Raw genomic sequence first — 24,025 nt, 5'->3', positions numbered from 1 at the left:
TTCTGGTGTCATTAATGGGGTTGAAGATGGACCTGTGGAGTTGAATTCATGAAGAATTCAGACCCAAGCATAGCATTTACAGTTTATGTAGACCGCAGGAAAATGCTTTAAAATGCATAATTGCATTTTTTTTAAAAAAAGAAAAATATCACTCCTTTAATATAAAAGTACATGAATGTCGGGCTCTGGAAGGGGGCTGTGAGCTCAGGTACATGTGGACAGGCGTTGCAGAACGTCACTTAGGAAAATGGTTGAATCTGATGTGAGTGTCTGAACTAATATTAGCATTCTGTATTGGAATTACTGACTTTGAAGTAAAAAACAAAAACCTAGATTTTTTCACAGTTGGTTTAGTGAGAATCAAAGTTAACTAGAAAAGCACTTGTAGAGCACCGATCTCTGCCAAGGCACATCACCAAGGATGGTGTCTGTCTATTTCTTTTTTATTTAATGAATGTGTGAGGCAGGATGGTGTCAGGCAATTATTGACTATTGGCTTTTTCTTCCTCCAAACTTTTATTAATGCAATATATCAGCCTTCAAAAATACACTGCTAAAGTCTATATATACTTTTTATTTTATTTATTTATTTTAATTTTTTTAAATATTATTTTAAAGGTGAAATCCATTCTTAAAACAGCTGATGTTTTTATGTTCCCTAGGGGGGAGTAAGAATAATAAATACCTATAAGTAATCCTGCCACAATTATTATATAATCACCTCATTTCATTTGATTTAACTACAGTTCATTTGCATAATCATGATCATAATCATCTCCATTCACCTGTATAAAAACAGCTGGAAGAAATGTCATATTTCATCATTATTTCCCTGTCATTTAAGCCACTTTTCTCGTGACGTCATCTTATTATGCATGCTTTATCATTAATTTATTTGTGTATTGTAGTAATTTGTGTTAACTTGTTTAAGTTGAAATTAAATGTTTTCCAGTGGCCAGTGCTGATAAATCACAGGTGTCAAACATGCGGTCCGGGGGCCAAATGCAGCCCGCCAAAGGGTTCAGTCCTTGGGATGAATTTGTGAAATGCAAAAATTACATTGAAGATATTAACAATCCTTTTAGTTCAGGTTCCACATTCAGACCAATTCCATCTCAAGTGGGCAGGACCAGTCAAGTACTATCATAATAACATATAAATAATGACAACTCCAAATTTTTCTCTTTGTAAATATTAGTATTTTCATGTATTTACACTAAAACAAAGTATAATTTCACAAAAAACGTGAATAACCTGAACAAATATGAACAACCTGAAATGTTTTAAGAAAAGTAAATACAATTTTAACAGTCTTCTGCCTGATATTAAATGTTTTGTGTATTTGTAGTGATCTGTAAGTTATAATGAACATGTGGAAATGATAAACTGAGGCAGAATATTTTAAAAATTACACGTATTTTTTTCAGTTTGTTTATGTTATTCACATTGTTTGAAAGGATAGTTTGTAGATGTAAACATTTTCATTGTTTAATTTGACTTTTTTCATTCTAAAACATAGAGAAAATTTTGGAGTTGACATTATTTATAGGTTATTTTGTTATTATTTTACTGGTTCGGCCCACTGCAGATCAAATTTAGCTGAATGTGGTCCCTGAACTAAAATGAGTTTGACACCCCTGTGATGAATGGTTCTTTTTTTCATTAGGCCAACTGTATGTATACAAATAATCTGTTGTTAGAGTCACTATTACTAAAATAAAAAAGAGAAGAACAATCAAATCAGTTTTTTGTATGGCAGGTAGTCGTCAACTGAATTTCCACAGTCCTGCTGGCTCACGGGCCAACCACATCCTGATATAATGTTTTAATCGTCAGCATCTGCCTCTGTTTCGTACCTCTCACCCTATTTTGTCACCTTCCACACATCTGTTGCTATGCATGCTGTATCTTGACTGTGTCGCTTTTGAAATATGTATGAAATATGGATCGGGCAAATGTGTTAGTAGCACATTTTCGACCTCTCTAGGGAGTGGCACATCCATGAATGCTCTGGATATTGAAGTGAATTCCAGGCTTTGGCAGTATCTGCAGACAAGAGAGAAGAAATGAGTCCAGTGATGCTTCTTTTAGCTGACCTAGCTCAGAATTATAGATTATAATGTAATGGTAGAATTTATAACTGTGACCCAGCTTTGCTTTGTCTCTGTATTTGAGGTGGTTGAAGATAAACATTTATCACTTTCACTATTTAATAACCTCCTTTACAGTGGCGGCTGCTCGTCTTTCAGAGAGGGGAAGCTCATTGTCGGCTTACATAAAAAGAAAAAAAAAAAGTCAAATTATTTAAACATAAATTCGGCCCTCCGTTCCTTTTTAAGAAAATGGTCAGTGACCTTATCGTACCAAGTAAACAAGAAAATGTTGAAATTATGTTAAATTGAAACAAGGAAGTACAATGAGTGTGTTTTATTTACAGCTCAAGAAATGAACAAGTAATTTCGTAGTGGTTTCTCTCTTGGTTTCACAGCAGAATGCGCGATGGTATTAAACTGAACTCTGTCAAATGAAGGAGCAGATCTCAAAATAGCTGTCAATCAAACGGGATTCAGCCTTTCGAATGATCCTCCAATCAGCACGTGGAAGCCCGGCGTCCAGCCCAGCCAAGCTCCGCCCACAGCTCCATTCACCCCCAGAGATGCCAAGTGTCCGGGGGCGGGACAACATCGTGGCATTTATCCAATTACCATCCAGTTTTGAGGCAATGAAAAAACTGTTCCACTCAGTCCCATTGAAGTGCATGGACGCTGAGTGTCCACGGGCAAATTCACTGAGCAGAGATCGTATTAGAAAACAGCGCAATGGGAATGTATGAAAAGTTAACAACATCAAGTCCATTGATTTGTGATAAAGCTGATTCTGAACGAACTCGTCTGTGAGATGAACGTGTTCTACCACATTTGTAGTCAATGAAATGTCAACACAACCGTACATATTTAACCATTTAATTTTTGTAATTTTAGGGGTAGCCGAGCTTCTCCTGCAGTCTATGAGAAATCGCCACTGCTCCTTTAGCTTTTTATTGTGTGTCACAGCTCACCCTCTAATAGAACATGGACGTCCTCTTTACTCACTCGGTTTTGGATTCTCTATTCTCCTTTTGTTTTGTTTTTTTGCTAAACCCAGCCATGTGTGTAATTATTTCCCACCTTCCTTCAATATTTTCCTCATAAATAAAAGGCATGTGCTCTAATTTTCAACAGATTCAGTGACATTATTGTCTTTCCTCAGTCTTAAAAGCAAAAATACAGAAAGGTGAACACATCATGTGAGTGGTTTATACACCGATCAATCAAAACATTATGACCGCTGACAGATGAAACAGTCATAATGTTGATTACACTATTACAATGGCACCTGTCAGTGGCTGGGATTTATCAAGCAGCAAGTGAACATTTAGTGCTCACAGTTGATGTGTTGGAAGCAGTAAAATGGGCCAATGTAAGGCTCTTATTAACTTTGACTAGGGACATTAGCAGCAGATCTTTTAGTTGTAACGTGGATGGATCATATTGATTTTATCCAGAACTAATGGTGTGCGATATGAGAAAATATTGACACTTCTATGTACAGTACTGTGCAAAAGTCTTAGGCCAACATTAGGTTTGTTGTTGTTTATTGATCATTCATTCTTGATCTAAAAAAAAAACCCAAAAAACAGCTTCTATAACCCATCGATCGTATTTAGTGTGACATCCCTTTGCACTATTTATTACATGAATTTTCTGATGTTTTATACCAGGTTTCTACCAGGTTTTTTTATACCAGGTGTCTAATTGTTTGTGCTGCTTCTTGTCATAAGGTCAGAGGTCAAACTAAATACTGACTTTAACCTTTAGAACCTTTATTTGAGTTGTTTGTGTGTCTTTTACGGCTATGCGCCTATTTCCTTCATTTTTGTTATATCTGAAGAAAAGTGAATGAGAAATAAATATGTATACTCATTTCAACCCAGCAAAAGCAACAGAGCTAAAGGTGGAATAAGGCTTTTGGACAGTACTGTATAAATCTTCATTTTAATCACAGTGTGCTTTTCAATCCCATAGTCTGAGTTAAACTTTTTACGTTAATAGCAGTATTTAATTACAGTTCACCACAGAGCGGGAAAAATATCCATAAAATATAATCTTTCCTCTCACTTTAAGTTTAATAAGTTGGCAGTTTGGAAAAGGTACATTTGATATCCTTTATTTGCCTCTGCCAGGAGGTATTGTGGTCACTTTGCTTTGTGTTTGTTTGTTTGTTTGTTTGTTAGCAACTTTATGGGAAAAGTATTACAACCATCTTTACCAAATTTTACCCACAGATAGGCCTAGGCCCTGGGACGAACCCATTAAATTTTGGGCCAAGTAGGCCAAAGTTCAAGGTCACAGCAAGGTCACAAAATCTCAACTTTTCCTATCTCTCATCATTGAGCAATTTTTGAAAATTCGTAAAAAATTCAAAATGACTCCAATTAGCCTCCAATTTGATCCACCCGTAGCTTATAACAATATCTTGTATCTGGCACAAAATTGTCCACATCCACTGTGGAATGTGGACTCTGTGGACATTTCAATTTAACACTGAAAATCACATTTACGACACATTTTTCATTATAATTCAACAAATATTGTTTGGAATTTAATATAATTTGACATACACGACTGGTACCAATCTTCAACTTTTTCTGCTGTATGGAACAACCTTGAAACTGCTTAATTTTTTAAATTCAGGAGTCTGGGTCTGCTCCAGGTTTCTACCTGTTAAAGGGAAGTTTTTCCTCACCACTGTCACCAGTCACAAATGTTTGCTCCTGGAGGATTCTGTTGGGTTTCTGTAAATTTGATTTGATAAAGCACTTTGTGACTCTGTCTGTGAAAAATGCTCTATAAATAAAATATACTTACTAATTTAAAAAGAAATAGTCGGTCCACACATGCACACCGTTCGGGGTGCTTGGCGGAGGTTTGCGTTCTCTGAACACTTGTTTTGTTTTTTTTTAAAATTAATTTAACATTTACATTTTCATGTTTTACCAGTTTGTTTCTAGCATTTTTAAATATTTTTGCTTTTTATGTCTTTTTTCCACTGCAGCGTTTTCAAGTATATTCTTCTCACTTCCTAAAGACTGATTTCACAGGTTAGTTTTTGTTATGATCCACTCCTTAAGTCTCCTGTTTTTGTCTTTGCTCTCAGCGTGTGCATCTCGCTGCCAAAAGTTCCTGATTTCTCGTGTTGGAGAAGACTGGATCTTCCTCATTCTGCTGGGGCTGCTCATGGCTCTGGTCAGCTGGGTCATGGACTATGCCATCGCCTTCTGCCAAGAAGGTAGGAAAGAGACACAGAGTCCAAACAAGGACTTACAAACACAACTGAGCGATTTACTCAGAACTGTTGTCACGGGGATGTGTTAAAGATTAAACACTGATTCACCAGAAGCTGTGTTTTGTAATTTATAGCTAAGAGCATGGTGCAATGCACAATAATGGATAAATATTAGCACAAATTGAATGTTGTTATGCCACAAAGGAAGCAGTATTGATTTGTGAACAATAGCTAAACAAAGTGGCTTCCATTAATTTCTCTGGGGTCAATAAAAATGATTTTTACTGGCTCATTACATCAAATGCATCTACTGTATCATGAGACAATGAAACCTACAGCTTCAAAAAAAAAAAAAAAAGTAAGTGGGGAGGAAACGGGGGGGGAAAAAAAAGTATACATAAACAGTATCAAAACTAAGAAAGCGCAAATCTGTAAATGTAAATTACACAGCATTTGATTTAAGACTAACCCTGTTTTCACAATTTGTGTTTTTGTTTTACGTTTTTATGCCTTTATTTGACAGTTGAAAGAGACAGTGAAGTGTTGTCTGAGTTGTTTTCCACATGTACCAGTGTGGGGGATAGTGATAGATTAAAAGGCTTGAAATGGCAGAGACAAAGATACACTACATCGACAAAAGTATTGGGACACGTTGAATTTAGGTGTTTGATCACTAGTAGAGCAACAATAATTTCATATTGTTATTAATGTATCATGTCAAGTGTGGACTTTCTTTTTTTCTGTTATCAGTTGCATCCAGTCTTATGCTGCCTTGTTGTCATGTTTAAATGTTGACCAGAATAATCATCAATTTAACCCATAAAGACACAAATGTATTTCATTGACCTAAACCATCCACTGATCTAAATTGTTTAATACCTGTTGATCCACTAAACCTGTCAATACATGTAAATAATTGGTGTAAAATGCAGTTTATCATCTTTTCATGATCATCAGATATGACCCATTCGGACGTTCAGAGGCTCCATAGCGAACGCAGAAACACTGTCATCTTCTACAACATTGATTCACCAGTAAAACCCAGGGAGTTGGATTAATGACAGTGGATGGGCTCACTTGGTTTATGTTCAGATAATGATAGATTTGAATGAAAAAGTCACTTTTTCTTCATTACCTTCATTACCTGTTTGTTTGTTAGCAAGATAACTCAAAAAGTTATGGATGGATTTTCATGGCATTTTCAGGAAATGTTGATACTTGCACAAGGAAGAAATGATTAAATTTTGGTGGTGATTGGGGGTCCACTGATCTGCCCTGGTGCTCTCCGAGTGCTTTTCTTGTTTTTTTTCAGTTTTTGATATAATAACCCTCAAATGTAATCTCAGCACGATGATTAAAGTACATGATCAGCAAATTTAAATATAGGAAAACACCAGATTTTCACTGAAAAAAAAGCAAAATACAAACAATAATATTATGATAAATGGAGATAAATCACTAAAGAAAGGTTATATAGAGAGAAAAATTAATTTGGGAACTGCCACAAAAGTAGCACTGGGTCTTTCTGGGTTACTTAAAAAAAAAAAAAAAAGGCTCATATTACCGGGGCAACATCTTAGAAAGGGTAAAGAAGGGGGGCTGGTGGACAGTATGTGTTTGGGTTTATGTGCATGCTGTGTGTGTATGCAGGGGCCCCACCACCAATTATGGGCTCCATGAAAGCATAACACTGGGTTACAAAAAAATGTTTTTTGCAAGTTGTCTAGGTTTTTTCAACTGAATTAGGACCATTTTGCACCTCTAAATCCAAAAATGACATCTTTTTTTCTCAATCAGGTCAGGTTTTTTTGCTAATTTGATTTTGAAAAATTTGGTCTTCTCACAAAATATAATAATTAATACCAAAATAAGATTGGTAAGCACACTTTATGAAACTTGTGACTTGATTCCTGTTAGGTTACAATGGTGTATTCACTGCAGATGTAGCAGAATACGTCAGGCTTATTTTTGCAAGATCTTCTAGTCGAAGCCATTTCATTCACCTGTAATATTAAAAAAAACAATCATAGATTGGCAAAAATAAAATCTTCAGAACTTATTTATTGCAAGAAATATGAAAGAATTTTGTATCATATGATGTGAAAATGCCCATAAATGTAAGCAAAAATGTTAAAAAGCCAATATGTAGCATAGTTCAGAAAGTTGACCTGATTGAGCGAAATGAATGTGATTTTTGGATTCAGCACACCAAAATTATCCTAAATCAGCTCAAAAAACTTAAACAATGAATTTGTTGTTGACCAGTATAATCGTTGTGGAGCCTACATAAATTGACTATCTTCTCAATGTGTCGGGGGGGCACTTAACATGCTTTCAACGTTCGCCTCCTGACTTCTACACCTCTCTTATGCAGTGGATCTTACATGAAATTTTCACAAGTTCTATATCCACTTGGCCCCCTATACTGCTCAATGGGCCCCCCACAAATGCTTGGCCCTGTGAATTTGTCATGTTTACCCCCCCTTATCAGCGCCCCAGTGTGTATGTATACGTGTATAAGAATTGTATGGGTGCTTGGGGGGGGGGGGGGGGGGGGGGGGTCTTTGCAGCTACCTTTTTAAGTTGTTGGTTTGTTTTCTGTATTTGTTTTTTTTTTCCTTCCTTTTTTGTTTGTTCATTTTGTCTTTTCCTTTTTGTAAGTGACTGAAAATACATTAAAAACCAAAAAAAAAAAAAAAAAAAAAAGAAAATTGCTTTACGACTGCTACCTTAACTATGAGTAGTCTTTGTTAACTGAGGTCTTTTCTTATGTATGCATATGTGTGCAGCACAGAAGTGGATGTATGGTGGACTGGACAGTAACATGCTCCTACAGTACATCGCTTGGGTCACCTACCCTGTAGTGCTCATCACGTTCTCAGCGGGTTTCACACAGATACTGTCTCCGCAGGCTGTGGGTAAGACACACACACACACACTTATGTAAACACCTTACTGTATGGATTCATCTAATTCACGGGCTGTGTTTGAATAATGTAATAGGATCTCTAACACAGCATAAGGGCTTCAAGGACAAGTGCTGTGTGCCTTTTTACTGGTCCTGTCTACAGAAAATCCATAAAGTAAAGCTCTGATGAGACGTGCATACAGGAAACTATATGCATATCAATCAGCCTCTTACACCCGCCCCTCCCTCCTACTCTTCATTTATTTTTCTCATCTCCGTCTCTGTATAATTGCTTCCTTTCAACTCACCTTTCTGTTTCACTCCATCATCCCACTTGGCATCTCTTTGTTTTATTCTCCAGGCTCCGGCATCCCTGAGATGAAGACGATCTTGAGAGGGGTGGTCCTAAAGGAGTACCTGACGTTTAAGACGTTTGTGGCGAAGGTTATTGGTCTAACCTGTGCTTTGGGTAGTGGGATGCCTCTGGGAAAAGAGGTAGGGCTTTTTTTCCCCCCTTTTTTTTAATCTTTGCCTCATCTCTTGCCATCAGTACCATCTTGGCGGCACAAATTACTCTTGATAGATTGCTTGACAGTTTTGAAGTTTCCTACCGGGAGGATGTAAAAATCGCTCCTCTCAGAGTCCCATTAAATTCGTGGCTGTGAAAATAAAAAATGTGATTTACTGCTAATAACACTTGCATTCCCCACTCAGGGAGTAATAAAGCTGTTTAAATCTGAATCTAAGCAGGATTTAATCATGCTAGGCTTGTGAATAATGTCCCTAAATTTGAGTGCAGCATGCTTTACTCGCTGCCAAAAAAAAAAAAAGTGCTTTCATCGATATCCTGTGTACTAACATCCTTATCTCTCTGCTCTCCTCCTTCTCAGGGACCTTTTGTTCACGTTGCCAGCCTGTGTGCAGCTCTCCTCAGCAAATTCATGGCTGCTGTTTTTGGTGGGATTTACATGGTGAGCATGGTGGATGAGGGTGACTGCATAACAAATACTCACTAACTTTAGGAAAAAAATACAATTAGTTAAAGAAAAGTTTCAAAGACATGTCTAAACCCAGCCTTTTTTCTCTTAAAATCAGTGCTCAACAAATTTATTCGATCAGTATCATGAAATATGACACTCTGCTTTCCTCCATCCCAGAGCATGACTGCCCCATGCTAGTCCTCGGTGACATGAACATCCACTTAGACAATCCCAGCTTCTCAGATTTCATGTCACTAATACTCTCTTTTGAGCTACAGCGGGTTTGCAGTCCTCCAACCCACAAAGCTGGTAAAGAGCTCGATCTCATTTTCACCCGAAACTGCATCACAGATGCCCTCACAGTCACACCTTTACACCTGTCTGACCACTATTTCATTCAGTTCAGTGTGTCTCTCCCTGAAAAACACTCTGCTCCCTCCCCCATGGTCTCTTTCCGCCGCAACCTCCGCAATTTGTCCCCCACCCACTTCTCCACTGTCGTAGCCTCCGCTCTCCCTCCCCCCAGCACTTTTTCCTCCTTAGAGGTTAACGATGCCACTGAGTCTCTGTGCTCTACACTTAGCTCCTGTCTGGATAATCTGTGCCCTCTATCTACTAGACCCGCTCGATCCTCCCAGTCCCACCCATGGCTCAATGATAACCTCCGGTCGCTGCGTACCAACCTCAGAGCCGCAGAGAGAAAATGGCACAAAACAAAAAGCTCTTCTGACCTGATCACATTCCAGTCACTATTGGTATCCTTCTCATCCAGTGTCACTGCTGTGAAGAAGGCTTACTATAATAACAAAATTCATTCTGCCACCGACACCAAGAAACTATTCTCAACCTTTAAAACACTACTCAACCCTCCACCTCCACCGCCCACTACTAATCTGACAGCAGACAATTTTGCTTCATTTTTCACAAATAAAGTGTCTACTATCAGCAGTCAGTTCACTGATCCACCCATAGACTGCACGCCTCCTTCTTCAACATCATCATCATCACACACTGCTTCCTCTCCCCTGACTATGGCTACTACTAACTCAACTGATAAAAGCCCAACTGCGTCATTCCCCTCATTTACTCCCCTCACAGAGAACGAGGTGTCTAAACTCCTTTCCTCTAGCCGTCCTACAACATGCCTGTTGGACCCTATTCCATCCAACCTCTTACAGTCTGTTGCCCCTACTATCACAGCACCAATCACACATGTGATTAATGCTTCACTGACTTCAGGAACATTTCCTACAGTATTTAAACAAGCGCAGGTAACACCACTACTCAAAAAACCTTCCCTCACCCCCACTCAAGTGGAGAATTATCGACCAGTCTCACTCCTCCCATACCTTTCTAAGATCATCGAAAGGGCGGTCTTCAAACAGGTCACAGAATTCCTCTCCCAAAATAACCTCCTGGACATCAACCAATCTGGCTTCAAAATCGGCCACTCCACTGAAACGGCTCTGTTGTCTGTGACAGAAGCCTTGAAAGAGGCTAGAGCAGCAGCCAAGTCTTCAGTACTCATTCTACTGGACTTATCAGCAGCATTTGACACTGTCAATCATGATATCCTGTTATCCATACTCTGGAACATGGGCATCACAGGCCACGCACACTCCTGGTTTCAATCTTACCTTACTGGTCGGTCCTTCAGTGTGTCCTGGCTAGGGCACACATCAGCAGTTCACCGCCTCACCACGGGGGTCCCCCAAGGCTCTGTGTTGGGCCCCCTCCTTTTTGCCATATACACCACCTCACTCGGTCAGATCATCCACTCACACGGCTTCTCATATCGTTGCTATGCTGATGATACCCAGCTCTATCTGTCATTCCCACCTGATGACTCCACAGTCTCAGTGCGGATCTCAGATTGTCTCTCTGACATATCTGCATGGATGAAAGCCCATCACCTTCAGCTGAACCTGTCCAAAACTGAACTGCTGGTCTTCCCAGCTAAGCCAACCATACAGCTGGACATCTCCATCACTATTGACTCCATACCTCTGGCTCCTACCAGTGTAGTACGTAACTTGGGAGTCATGATTGATAATCAGTTGACCTTCACGGATCACGTTGCCTCTGTCACCCGATCATGCCGTTTCACTCTGTTCAACCTAAGAAAGATCAGGCCATACCTAACCGAACAGGCCACCCAGCTCCTGGTGCAGACTATGGTTATCTCCCGTCTTGACTACTGCAATGCTCTTCTAACGGGCCTCCCAGCTTGTGTTGTCAAACCACTACAGATGGTCCAGAATGCAGCAGCGCGTCTGGTCTTCAATCAGCCTAAAAGGGCACATGTCACCCCCTTACTCATTGAGTTACACTGGCTACCCATAGCTGCCCGCATCAAATTCAAATCTTTAATCCTAGCCTACAAAATTCTCCGTGGGTCTGCTCCTGTCTACTTAGGTGCACTAATAAAAGCTTATGTCGCCCCACGACCACTCCGCTCGTCTGGGGAACGTAGTGTGGTGGTCCCCAGACCTTGTACAAGACAATCCAGGCTCTTTTCATGGGTCGTTCCACGTTGGTGGAACGCTCTACCAAGTGCTACAAGAACAGAGTCATCCCTGCCTATCTTCAAGAAGCTCCTGAAGACCCAGCTCTTCCGAGAGCACCTCCTGTCCTAGCACTTTCAAACATTCCATTTTAAATATTCTAATAAGGTTTTTCCCAGGACAACCACAGATTCTTTCACGATTATCTCTGGACCTGCTGCGGTGGTCCGGCCTCTTCCCTGCCCTCATCATCACCACTCACTTATCCTCAACCGCCTCCATGTGTCTCCCCCTACTCCCCCCTTCTCCCCCTCTCCCCCAGTCCCTATCTCTATCGCTCTCTCTTTTTCCCCTTCTCTACTCTCTCTCTTTAACCCCAACTGGTCAAGGCAGACGGCCATCCTCCAGGAGTCTGGGTCTGCTTGAGGTTTCTGCCTGTTAAAGGGAAGTTTTTCCTCGCCACTGTCACCAGTCACAAGTGTTTGCTCCTGGAGGATTCTGTTGGGTTTCTGTAGAATTGACTTAGAGTCTGGTTTTGACCAACTCTATATATAAAATGTCAAGAGATAACTTTCTTGTGATCTGGCGCTATATAAATAAAATTTGATTGATTGAGTGATTTAATTGGTTTTCCCCTGTAAGTCGCTTTGGAAAAAAGCGTCTGCCAAATGCGTAAACATAAACATATGTAGACTCCTTCATTTTCAGTGAACAATCAACCACTAAAAGTACATTCTCTGTTCAGGAATTACAGTAAATCACTATAATTTGACATATTAATCAAGAAAAAATAATGTGCTTTTTTAAATAAACTGTAAATTTGAAAATTCATGGCTAGCAATAGGGCAAAGTCAAGGGAAGGTTAACATCTGGTCAAAAAAATTTAATTAAAATAATCTACACCAAACTTATATTTTTTGGGTAGGTAATTATTTATATTTTCAGGAAAATGTAGTTTGAAATGAAAAAAATTTTGAGGAGTTTTATGAGTGTGAATGTTTGGAAAGTGACAAAGTTTTCTGCCCTCATTCTAGGTTCATTTTATTTACTCTCATAAATAAACTAAATTTATTCCAAATACATTGATATTTGACTATTATATTATTTATGTCATATTCTAAAGACACAATGTTTAAAATTAATAAATGCATTTAGCTGCGCAAAATACATTTGAATCTAATGTTAATAGTATTTGCATGCTGTAAATCTTGTAAAAAAAACAAAAACAAAACTGTATATGATATTTATAATATAAATAAAAAAATATTTAATTTGATATTTACTTTTGTTGTCCATTTGTGACGCTGCCATTTGTCAAAACTCGTGCTATTCAGGTATGATAAAATATTTTTTTCCTCTAACAAATTATTAGGTTGTCGAACAGAGGGTTTAAGGTATACACTGAGTAAATTTTAGGATGAAAATGTCATAGGAACTTCACTTTTGAGAACTTTGTAATTCTTGCAAAAAATAGACGTTAATTTTTTGTCCATCTGCGATGCAGTAGTTTTTAATATTTTTAATTAAAAATATTTGAAATTAAATTTTGCCCTCTGAGTATGTTTAAGATGGCATTTAGACCTTTCCAATTATATGTAATATTTGTCTTAAACTTGTCTGATTCAAAAGTTATGAATCAAAAAGTAGTGGGCTGTCCATCTATGACACCCTTGACCTCACAGAATAACAATTACAGGGTGGGGAAGCAAAATTTACAATATTTTGAGGCAGGGATTGAAAGACAGTGTATGACCAGTTAGTTTATTGAAAGTCATGAGAACTTATTTGCCACAAGAAAATGTACAGAATAGAAAATGTTTTTATTCTATGTGTCCTCCTTTCTCAATAACTGCCTTCACACGCTTCCTGAAACTTGCGCAAGTGTTCCTCAAATATTCGGGTGACAACTTCTCCCATTCTTCTTTAATAGTATCTTCCAGACTTTCTCGTAATAGTTTTGCTCATAGTCATTCTCTTCTTTACATTATAAACAGTCTTTATGGACACTCCAACTATTTTTGAAATCTCCTTTGGTTTGACGAGTGCATTCAGCAAATCACACACTCTTTGACGTTTGCTTTCCTGATTACTCATATGGGCAAAAGTTTCTGAAAAGGCACAGATAATAGTGTTAGGTATGATTATGACATCAATATATGTTTGGTTTCAAAACAATTGACGTAGTGCCTGCTGAGAAAAAAACAACTAAATGTTCATTGTAAATTTTGTTTCCCCACCCTGTATATTTTAGCATTAAAAACATAATTTCAGTTAAAGAGCTACTACATACTGGAGTGTTAACCATAAAACCATAACCGAAACATAAAACATGATTTTAGTCATTTTCAGAGCTGTTTAGGGCAGTTGTGTGGTGGTCTAATAAATTTGTTAAGCACTGTATATGTAGACATTACAGTTGTAATTCAATCACATATAAACACAACAGCTGTATTGGTTAAGACTAGCCATTAAATAAAGGATACTAAAATCTAAATCATATTATAGAGCTCTAAACAGAATCATATGACTCATTTGTGTTGAAACACATCAATGCTGCTGATAGTGAACACAAAAAGTGATAAATATGTAAAAATGAAAATAGCTCAATTTGCCGCTTCCTGTTTGAAAATCTTCTTGAGCCTTTCCCACTGTGATGATGACTGGAGCATTAGTATGATTTCATCAGGTCTTCAGTGTTTTTGTCTTTCAGATTCTGCCAAACCTCATTCATTTTCCAGTGGGTCATCCTAAGCCATTTTTATCACTCTATTTTTTCCTGAATGACCAGATCAGACCCACACAGGGGCAGCGTTTATCCTCTTAAAAGCCGCTGCCTCGATCAGTTAATTTGTTTTTGTATCCGAAATAATGTATTCAAACACCACAGTGACGTTACAGAAAAGGCTGCAGAATTACTCTTTTTGTTGTAGTTTTAGTAGACTGTATGATAGTAAGAAAAAGAGGTAAAAATAACCTAGTACACTTTATAGATGTGGCTTTTTGATGTGATAAAAATCAGTACTACTAACCCTATAAGAGCCTTATATGGTTCTTTTGTGATTGTCTGTTACAGATGTCCGTGAACATCCACACATGTACATTTAGACACCGACCACCTCTGCCGCTGCCTCATTCTGACTTTGCAGTAATTTTTCAGAGTCATTGATTAGTGGAGTTAGAACGAGAACAGGAGTAAAATTACACTTTAAATGCATACAAGGAAAACAGAGCTGCAGTTTAGATGGATAAAGACCCCATTAAAGTTTATGTTTCTCAACTGATTTATAACTGATGTTGTGCAAAAAGTTTATGAGACAAAACTTTTTTACTCCACATGGATCATAAACCCTTAATTATGAAAAGATTCATTCAAATCTCTGGAGAAATGTGAGTGTTGTAGTGGTTTTTTTTAACCCGGACAAGAACCATAATTGCTTCCCTATCGTTGCATCATAAGCAGTTTGTGCAATTATCTAAATTACTTGAAGTTACAGCCATGTGTCTACAGAAATCAAAGCCACCTTGTAGGGCCCAGGTGTCAAAAATGCAGCCCGGGGGCCAAAACCGGCCCGCTAAAGGGTCCAATCTGGCCAGTGGGATGAATTTGTGAAATGCAAAAATTACACTGAAGATATGAACAATCAAGGATGTTCAAATCATTTTAGGTCAGTTCAATCTAAAGTGGGTCAGACCAGTAAAATTACACAAAAATGTTGACATTTACAGACTAGCCTTTTACAAAAAATGTGAAAAACCTGAACAAATACGAACAATCTGAAATGTCTAAATAGAAGTATGTGGAATTTTAACAATATTCTGCCTGTTACTAAATGTTTTGTGTATTTGTAGAACCACTGTGATCTGTAAGTTGTGACGCACATGTGTAAATGATAAACTAAGGCGTAATATTATTAAAATTGCACTTATTTTTCTTCAGAATTTTCAGGTTGCTCATATTTGTTCATGTTATGTTCAAGTACAGTTCATGGCAGAATTTGACTTTTTTCACTCAAAAACCTAGAAAAAACTTTGGAGATGACATTATTTATCAGTTCTTATGTTATATTATTTTACTGGTCCGACCCACTTCAGATCATATTAAGCTGCATGTGGCCCCTGAACTAAAATGAGTTTGACACCCCAGTTGTAGGGTGTCAGAAGGTGTTTCTGTAACTATTAAGGCAGTTCTTTTGAATCCTAAACTATGCCTTTTCAATGGCAGGCAGGGATCTGTTCAGGAACTCTATTGTTACAGGCTTATTTCTGTAGCTTTCAGGTCTTTTGTGCCTGTTTGTGCTCCATAAGTGGTTGTTTCTATAGAGAATATGTCCTTTGAGGGATTTATACCAGCCTATTCTGTTTACTACTGGTGCTGAGGATCCCCAGTTTTTACAGCCTCGTACTTCTACACCACTGCATGTCAGAGGCAAATATTTTACATTTACTACACAGCATTTGTCTGCTGGTTTTAGTTCCTATTCAGATCGCAATTGGGATGAATTTAAAGATAAAATGTCCCTGTTCGTCCCGAGGTTATTATCGTTAACAAAAACTAATGAAATGATGAAAACTAGAATTGTAAAAACATTTTCATTAACTGAAATAAATAAAAACTATTATTAAAAAAAAAAAAACGATAACTAACAAACTGTATTGTGTGCTTACAAAACTAACTAAAACAAATAAAAATTCTGTACAAAATCCCATTCATTTTCATCTTTGTCAGTGTCTGATTGATATGAAATCGATTTATTTCCCTCAAGCAGTTTTAGCTAGCGGTATCATATGATATTTAACGGTCCATTACTTCTCGTCACTTGTCATTTAGAGTCAGCTTTTCATCCTCACTCTACCTGGAAACATAGAGACTAAAGTTGGGAGAAAGCAGCAGAGTCCTGTCTGGGATTTATTTGAATACGACAAAGAAGAAGAGAAAAGATATACAGAAAATAAAACTAAGCATTTAGAAAAAAATGAAAACTAATAAAAATTAGCAAACCCTCCCGAAAAACTAATTAAAACTAACTGAATTAGAGAAAAAAAAAAAGTCAAAACTAAATAAAACTAAACTATAATGAAAAATCCATAACTATTAGAACCTTGGTTCGTCCTTAAAGGCAAAGTATATACCATTTCTGGCTTGTGTTTGTAATTAGAACTGCTCATACTTGACTCTTCCTTTACCCTCAACAAATTGAAAAGAGATGGTAGTGGTTGAGGGGAACATGAGACTCCATTAAGAAAGTGTGATAGAAACAGTATCTCCTGATTCTGTCACACTAATTATGTTGTTATGTTGCCAGTACAAACGTAAACTCACCCATACCTTCTAATAACTCTACAGGGATGCTCTAGAGGTAAAATGCATCATGCTGTAATTGGCTCGAGACATAAACACACTGGCCAAGGTCCACATCTGTGTATGTCTGAACACAGCAAAAGAAAATAAAAATAGGAAACAGGCAGAGGGAGTAGTCTCTGTAGGTATATACACTACAACACAAGCATAGGGGGTCAGCAGTAATAAGTGAGAGGATTATTATTGTATTAGTTTGTACCAGTTTAAGGAAAATGTTGAATACATTGGCTTTAAAGGGGTCATATTTTGCTAAACCTACTTTTATTAGTCTTTGGTACATTTATTTGTGTATTTGGCGACCCCTAAAAGTTCAAAAAGTTTGAATTTGAACCCTCCAGGTGCTGCAAAACTATCTTAATATTCATTTTTGGCAAAAGTCAAGTGGATTTCTGCGACCCGTTTTAACCCTCCGGTATCCAGGTGCGCCTTTTAGACACACTTTGCACTTTGTATTAAAAAACTTCATTTTATTTTTCACAATTTAAATAAGGTTAGAATTCAAAAATTGTTCATTTTTGCTTGATCTTTAAAATTCTGGCCACCAACTAAAATTTGCACATTGTAGAAAAAAGAAAATTACAAGACTAGCATCTGTCTCCCAAGTGTGCCTAAAACGCACTATTTCTTCCATTTGATATGTATGATTAGGGCTGACCTTGATTTACAAAAATAAAATCAAATTAAAGCAGAAAAATAAATCAATATATAATATTTAATAGTTTGATTTATAGGTGTGCATTTTTGGCACACTTGGTGACAGATGCTAGTATTTTTGAACATTTGACCTAGCGCCAAAAATAATAATGCAAATTAACCATTGTTGGAATTAATTACTGACATATGCTAGGCTGCAAAAATCAAATAATACGTGATCCACTTTTTATGTAGTATATTGAAAAAAATAAATTTTTTGTGCTTTTTGCATCTAAAAAAATGGTTTGTTTACATTACAAACATGGCATTTAAAGGGTTAAAAAATGTGACAATTATTGAGTATTTGGTATTTTTATTTACGGCTCAAGTTGATGAAATAGAAAAAAGTGTAAAAGAATTAAAAACAAACTGTATGAAATTTTTTTTGACATTATTCCACAAGTGTGCCAAAAAGGCACATTTGGTGCTTAGTAAGGGCCTCGCTGGACGGGATACCGGAGGGTTAATAGTGGTGGTAGTGGATTTTTATTTTGAGCACATAGAATCATCAGATAACACAGAACCATACAACATGGTCAAACAAAATTTTCCTGCGCTTGAAAAGGAGTGTGAAGAAGTATAATTTATAGACTCCCACCCATTTTTACAAACTAATAATTAAATTGAATCTGCTTCCTTTGCTTTAACACATCTTTTCTTCTGTATATTTTTACAATAACACTAAACATCCATACAAACCATTCAGATACTCTTTTTTTAGGCACCTCACACACAGTCAGATTTACATAATCAACAGTTTTTAAAATCCTACTATATAATGCACGTTCTGTGTCCGTCCGATCGATGTTGCAGCACAGGAGGGCGTTTGTACGGATTTTCCTCAGCCTTCACAGGCCCGATCGTTGCCAAACTCGCCAAATGAATAGAAACATTACCTGACTATCTACTAGGCACAGTTTTATGTCCGTATTCAAATGTTGTGAGGAATGTTGGGCGATTTTAGCCTCTCATGCTATCGTACAATGGCACCACGGGTACAATGCCGCTAGTAAACTATAATATTTATATGCACTTTAAATTTTACTCCAAATACAATGATCAATAAATGTCATAATATCTTCTTATCGTGGTAAATAATTAATTACAATAATATTTGATGCGCACTTCCATGTTATAACTAGATATATGCTTATTCAGGTAATTTTGTTATTGTAGTGGATTTATACATCCTTTTAAATGCACAAACTGAAGAATACATTTTTAAATTTTGTTTTAAATTTTGCTGCTTAATTTGTTGCATCTATAACTAGTTAACATTTGCACATATAAGGTCAAGCCTTCTGATGAACATTTCTCAGAGTACGCCATAATTGTTTGTCAGCAGCAGCGGTTGTAGTCCATATTGAAAATATGTCCAAACTTCAAGCCAGTAACCTAAAATATTCAGTTGTTGGATGTTTTGATGAACACAAGAGGCTGAACGGGACAGAGCAGCAAAGTCAACAACCTGGAAGGGGTGGGGTGTGAAGTAGTGCATTTGCATTTAAAGGGCCAGTGCTCAAAACAACCTTTCTGGTGTCATTACTCAGAAATAGGGTTGAAGATGGACCTGTGGAGTTGAATTAATGAAGAATTCAGACCCAAGCATAGCATTTACAGTTTATGTAGACCACAGGGAAATGTTTTAAAGCGCATAATTCCATTTAAAATAAGCAAAGTATCACTCCTTTAACCCTTTCATGCATGAATTATGAGAACCTTCGTCAGTATTTTTTTTCTTGAGTGTTTTTGTTCCTCTTTAGGCATGAAAAAAACAATGAAATTGATTTTTTTTTTTTGTTTTTTTTTTTTTTTTTGTTTTATGAACCTATTTTTCGTGGAGTCACAAAAATGTCCACTCAGCTGGACACCATGCATTTAAGTTTTGAAACAAAGAAACATGTATTTAAAACTCATCATCAGAAAGTGATATACTGTGTGAAAACTATGAAATAAAAACATTTTCAATGCCGCTAATTGCTAAATTGCTAATGTTTTCTCACATTGTATCATACTCTAAAATTAGTTATTACTCATTTCGTGGAGATAATATCCTCCTGAGACCCAGGAATTTGACAGTTTTAGGCTTTTTTACATAAAAAAATGTCTTGATTTGAAATTGCATAATGCAACAGTTTTTTCAGATACATGTTTAAAATCATTTTTTTTTTATTGATTGATTTTTTTTTTTAATGGAATGTCCTTTGCGATGGACAGCATTTAAGTTAAACCGTCAAACTTTTGTCCCCTAAAGAGGACAAAATGCATTGCTGGGTCTCAGGAGGATATGCAAAAAAAATTTTTTTTTTTTGTTAATTGCTAATTGTTATTAGACTGTAATTGATTTGCACTAAAACATGTTAGTGCAGATCAGGTTTATCAAGAACACCAAAGTTACAGTAATGGTCTGAATGTCAGTGTTTCGGATGATGCATAAGTGTCCACTGTGTTGGCTGATGTGGAACTAAAACAACCAAACCCATGAATATACAGAGAATAGCTGGAGAATAAGTGTCCACTGGAGTGACCACTATACATGAAAGGGTTAAACTCTAAAACTGTCTTGGTTTAGTTGGGAATATATTGTCACAAAGTAAAAAACAAGTCAAGAAAAGTCACAGAAAAGCAATGCTAAACACAGGATTCTAATACACACATCTCTATAGATTAAGCTAAATAAAGTAATTAAATGAGCTTAAGCATTATCTTTTACAGCAGTGAAATGAAACATACACATGAATGCAGCTGTAATGTGAGTCCATTTGATCCATTGAATCCTTTTTGACTTTTCTTACTGCAAGTACATTTAGCTGATAATACATTTAGTTTAATGAGGTTTTCAATGCACAGCTTTGTTCCATTCTAATCCTCAACTGAATTTTAATCCTGCAAACTATTCTTAAACCTGACAAATGACACTTTATTAGCACCTACTTGCAGTCTCAAGTATTTAACACTGTAAACATTTACCCACTCTGTAGGCTATTTTTTGATCATATTTTATTTTTGTATTTATTTGCTGTGTAGCTACAAGAAAACAGCCACAAAGACACACATGAATTTGACATTTCTTTGATTTTCTGCCACTCCCCAGGACACACACTTACCTTCACTCATGTGAGACCAAACCGTGGGATTCTGTCTAAATCTGGACTAATCTGTGCTTCTTTCACTGGGAGAGTTCTCCTCCATGCACCCTATGCACCAGCAGGACCCAGTATGGAGGAAGATAGACAACAGTGATGTGGAGGAAGAAAGGAAAACACATGTCTGCACATTTAGAAAAGACTTAAACAGTCCAACGGTCCAACATCATTAAACCTAATCACTCTGGGAAAATGTTAATTCAGTAAACTGTGGAATCAAGACTGTGTTTGCTGAAGCTCATTCGCTGCTTGTTTGATTTTTGTGCGGTTTGGATAATAAGTTGGCTGTCTTCCAAGAGGATGAAAAAAAAAGAAGGTAAAAATCTACACTTGCACAGATAGCGCTCACATATATATCTTGTCTTTTTTTCCCCCTCCACTTTTTCTGCTAAAAGGAAGAGCCCTTTGAGGGAAGCAAGGTATGAATGCAGAAGTCAGATAGTGTCTTTGCTGCCAATACCATCAGCATTAATAATCCATGCTGTCCATTACTCATACTGATACAGATTGATGCTGATCCATTTGTCTGCGCTGGATTTGATTTTGTTCAGTGAACTGTCGCAGTGAGGCATCGATCTGTGTCGCCTTCGGTTTTATACAAACATCTCATTCCATAATTTCAACACTCAATCCTAGTTTTTCAATTACAGTCTCCCATATCCCTGTGCTTGTATAGATTATATTGCCTCATGCGATGTAAGAACATACATCAGTAATACGGTGACGTTTTGTAATTCACTGCTTTTTTTTTTTTTTTTTTTTTTTTTTTTAAGCAAACAAAATGCATGCGAAGTATTTGTGCGTTGCGTCTTTGCATGGACGGGCACACTGGTTGAGATTTTGAATGTTTGTGTTTTATTTGCTTGAATGCACTGCTCTGTGTGTGGCGTTCTGTATCTGCCTCCGATTGGACAGAATGAGCTGAGGAACACAGAGATGCTGTCGGCTGCCTGTGCAGTGGGTGTGGGCTGCTGCTTCGCTGCCCCTATTGGAGGTAAGACAACATGGCTGCAGCCCCTGATTGAACGGTATCTAATTACAGCAGATAGTTACAGGAGTTAATTGCATGATGGGAACACTTACCCGGCTCGAGGCCTGAAGATGCCACTGTTCATCAGTCTGTCCATTTAACTGTTTTAGAGTAGAAATAATCACAGGACCAAGAGATTAGTATTGATTTTAGTGAACTTTGACCTCTCCTGTTGCTCCATTGTCAGGTCATATAATATCAACGCTTTGGTCACCGTTAAGGATTGAACTGTGATGAAATCTATTGCAGATATTTATGGTTTTTATTCAGTGCTGCCTCTAGAATAAATGCTCCTTTTGTGTTCACCTTCTTCACTGCCTGAATGAGTATTTTCCTCCATCTCATCATTTTGTAATCTTACTTCTGTGTGAGAGCAGAAGTATAGTTACTTTCACTGTTTACTGTTGTTAGCTTTATCACCTTCTACTTTGCAAAACATTTACCGTGGGCAGATCGGCTCACATGTGAAAGGAAGCATTAACAACCACAAGAGGAGCAAATGTTGTTTACATCCAAAAAGTTTGAATCTCATGTATTTGACCTTTAATATTATTGCAGAATGAGAAGAAGAGTGAACACTGGTCAGCAATGATTTTGCTACTTGGAGAAAAATAACTGATTTGACTTAAATCAGGAGCGCTGATTCCAAATCTGAAATGAGATCGAGCATGTCAGGATGTTGAGTTATGCAAAAGTCAATATATAGCCATTAGCAGCACATGACTTCAGTGTTTTATTTAAATAGATTCTTGGAGATCAAAATACCATGAAAGAGGATTATGGCCACTAGGGGAAAAAAAAAAGGTCCAATATAAATTTTTTATTATTATTCTGAGAAAAAATTCTGAGATTGGTCCGAATTCTGACTTTTTTTCTCAGAATGATAATTAAAAAAATAGATTGGACCTTATTTAAAAAAAATTTTTTTCCCAGTGTCCCAAATGCTCCTCCATGAAATACAGATGAATTTCAAAAGCTGAAAGAAAACCTGGTGCAGTCCAAAGTAATTAAAAGCTGAAATTGTAATTGGACCCCAGATTGGAGAAGTCATTGGTGATCCTGGATCCTTCAAAACTCAGGTCTCTAAAACTAACAGCTTTGGATTTATTTGTACAAGTTGTGCAAAATGAATGAATGAATGAATGAATGATTTATTTATTTTTAAAATGGGACAGTTCATATTTCTGAACATTTACACGTAAATACGAGACATTAATTTCTATCTCGAGTCCCATTGGTAGGTTAAAAAAAAAAAAAAAAAAAAACAGCTTTCAAATAACATGATACCATAACTGAGGTAAGGCAGACAAAAAGAAAAACAGGCACCAACACATAGTGCACACAAATAGACAAAAACGGGGACCAAGCCACCAAGCAGAAATTAAGATTTGCACATAAATTATGGTATAAATATCCCATTGTTGCTATTACACATGATTATATTACAAATATCCCGTTGTTGCTGTTACACATGATTATATTACAAATATCCCGTTGTTGCTATTACACATGATTATATTACAAATATCCCGTTGTTGCTGTTACACATGATTATATTACAAATATCCCGTTGTTGCTGTTACACATGATTATATTACAAATATCCCATTGTTGCTATTACACATGATTATATTACAAATATCCCGTTGTTGCTATTACACATGATTATATTACAAATATCCCATTGTTGCTATTACACATGATTATATTACAAATATCCCGTTGTTGCTGTTACACATGATTATATTACAAGTATCCCATTGTTGCTATTACACATGATTATATTACAAGTATCCCATTGTTGTCAATACACATGATTATATTACAAAAAATTCCATTGTTGTCAATACACATGATTGTATTACAAATATCCCATTGTTGCTATTACACATGATTATATTACAAATATCCCAGTCTTGCTATTACACATGATTATATTGCAAATGTTCCTGGCAACAACAGAACTTAAAATTACGATCAGCTAGTTGAAAACATCTTAAATGCGTGTGACTGGATGGGTTTAGTCATTGTCCCTCTGACTTAATTTCTTCCACTCACACCTTGATTTTTTATTTTATTT

General features: G+C 36.9%; 1 protein-coding gene across 1 annotated transcript in view; it reads left to right on the top strand.

Moving 5' to 3' along the window:
• The window catches only part of clcn2a (chloride channel, voltage-sensitive 2a), a 96,587-nt gene that overhangs the window by 37,086 nt on the left and 35,476 nt on the right, over positions 1 to 24,025 (top strand). The window contains exons 3-8 of the mRNA XM_030161417.1: positions 5,197 to 5,328; positions 8,115 to 8,243; positions 8,595 to 8,728; positions 9,124 to 9,204; positions 21,311 to 21,334; positions 21,831 to 21,909. Of these exons, the coding sequence (XP_030017277.1) occupies positions 5,197 to 5,328; positions 8,115 to 8,243; positions 8,595 to 8,728; positions 9,124 to 9,204; positions 21,311 to 21,334; positions 21,831 to 21,909 (579 nt within the window). The remainder of the gene's footprint in view (positions 1 to 5,196; positions 5,329 to 8,114; positions 8,244 to 8,594; positions 8,729 to 9,123; positions 9,205 to 21,310; positions 21,335 to 21,830; positions 21,910 to 24,025) is intronic.

The sequence above is a fragment of the Sphaeramia orbicularis genome, chromosome 17 (assembly GCF_902148855.1).
Source record: "Sphaeramia orbicularis chromosome 17, fSphaOr1.1, whole genome shotgun sequence".
Taxonomy (NCBI): domain Eukaryota; kingdom Metazoa; phylum Chordata; class Actinopteri; order Kurtiformes; family Apogonidae; genus Sphaeramia; species Sphaeramia orbicularis.
The sequence above is the reverse complement of the archived record's forward strand: the minus strand, read 5'-3'. Positions and strand labels throughout refer to the sequence as shown.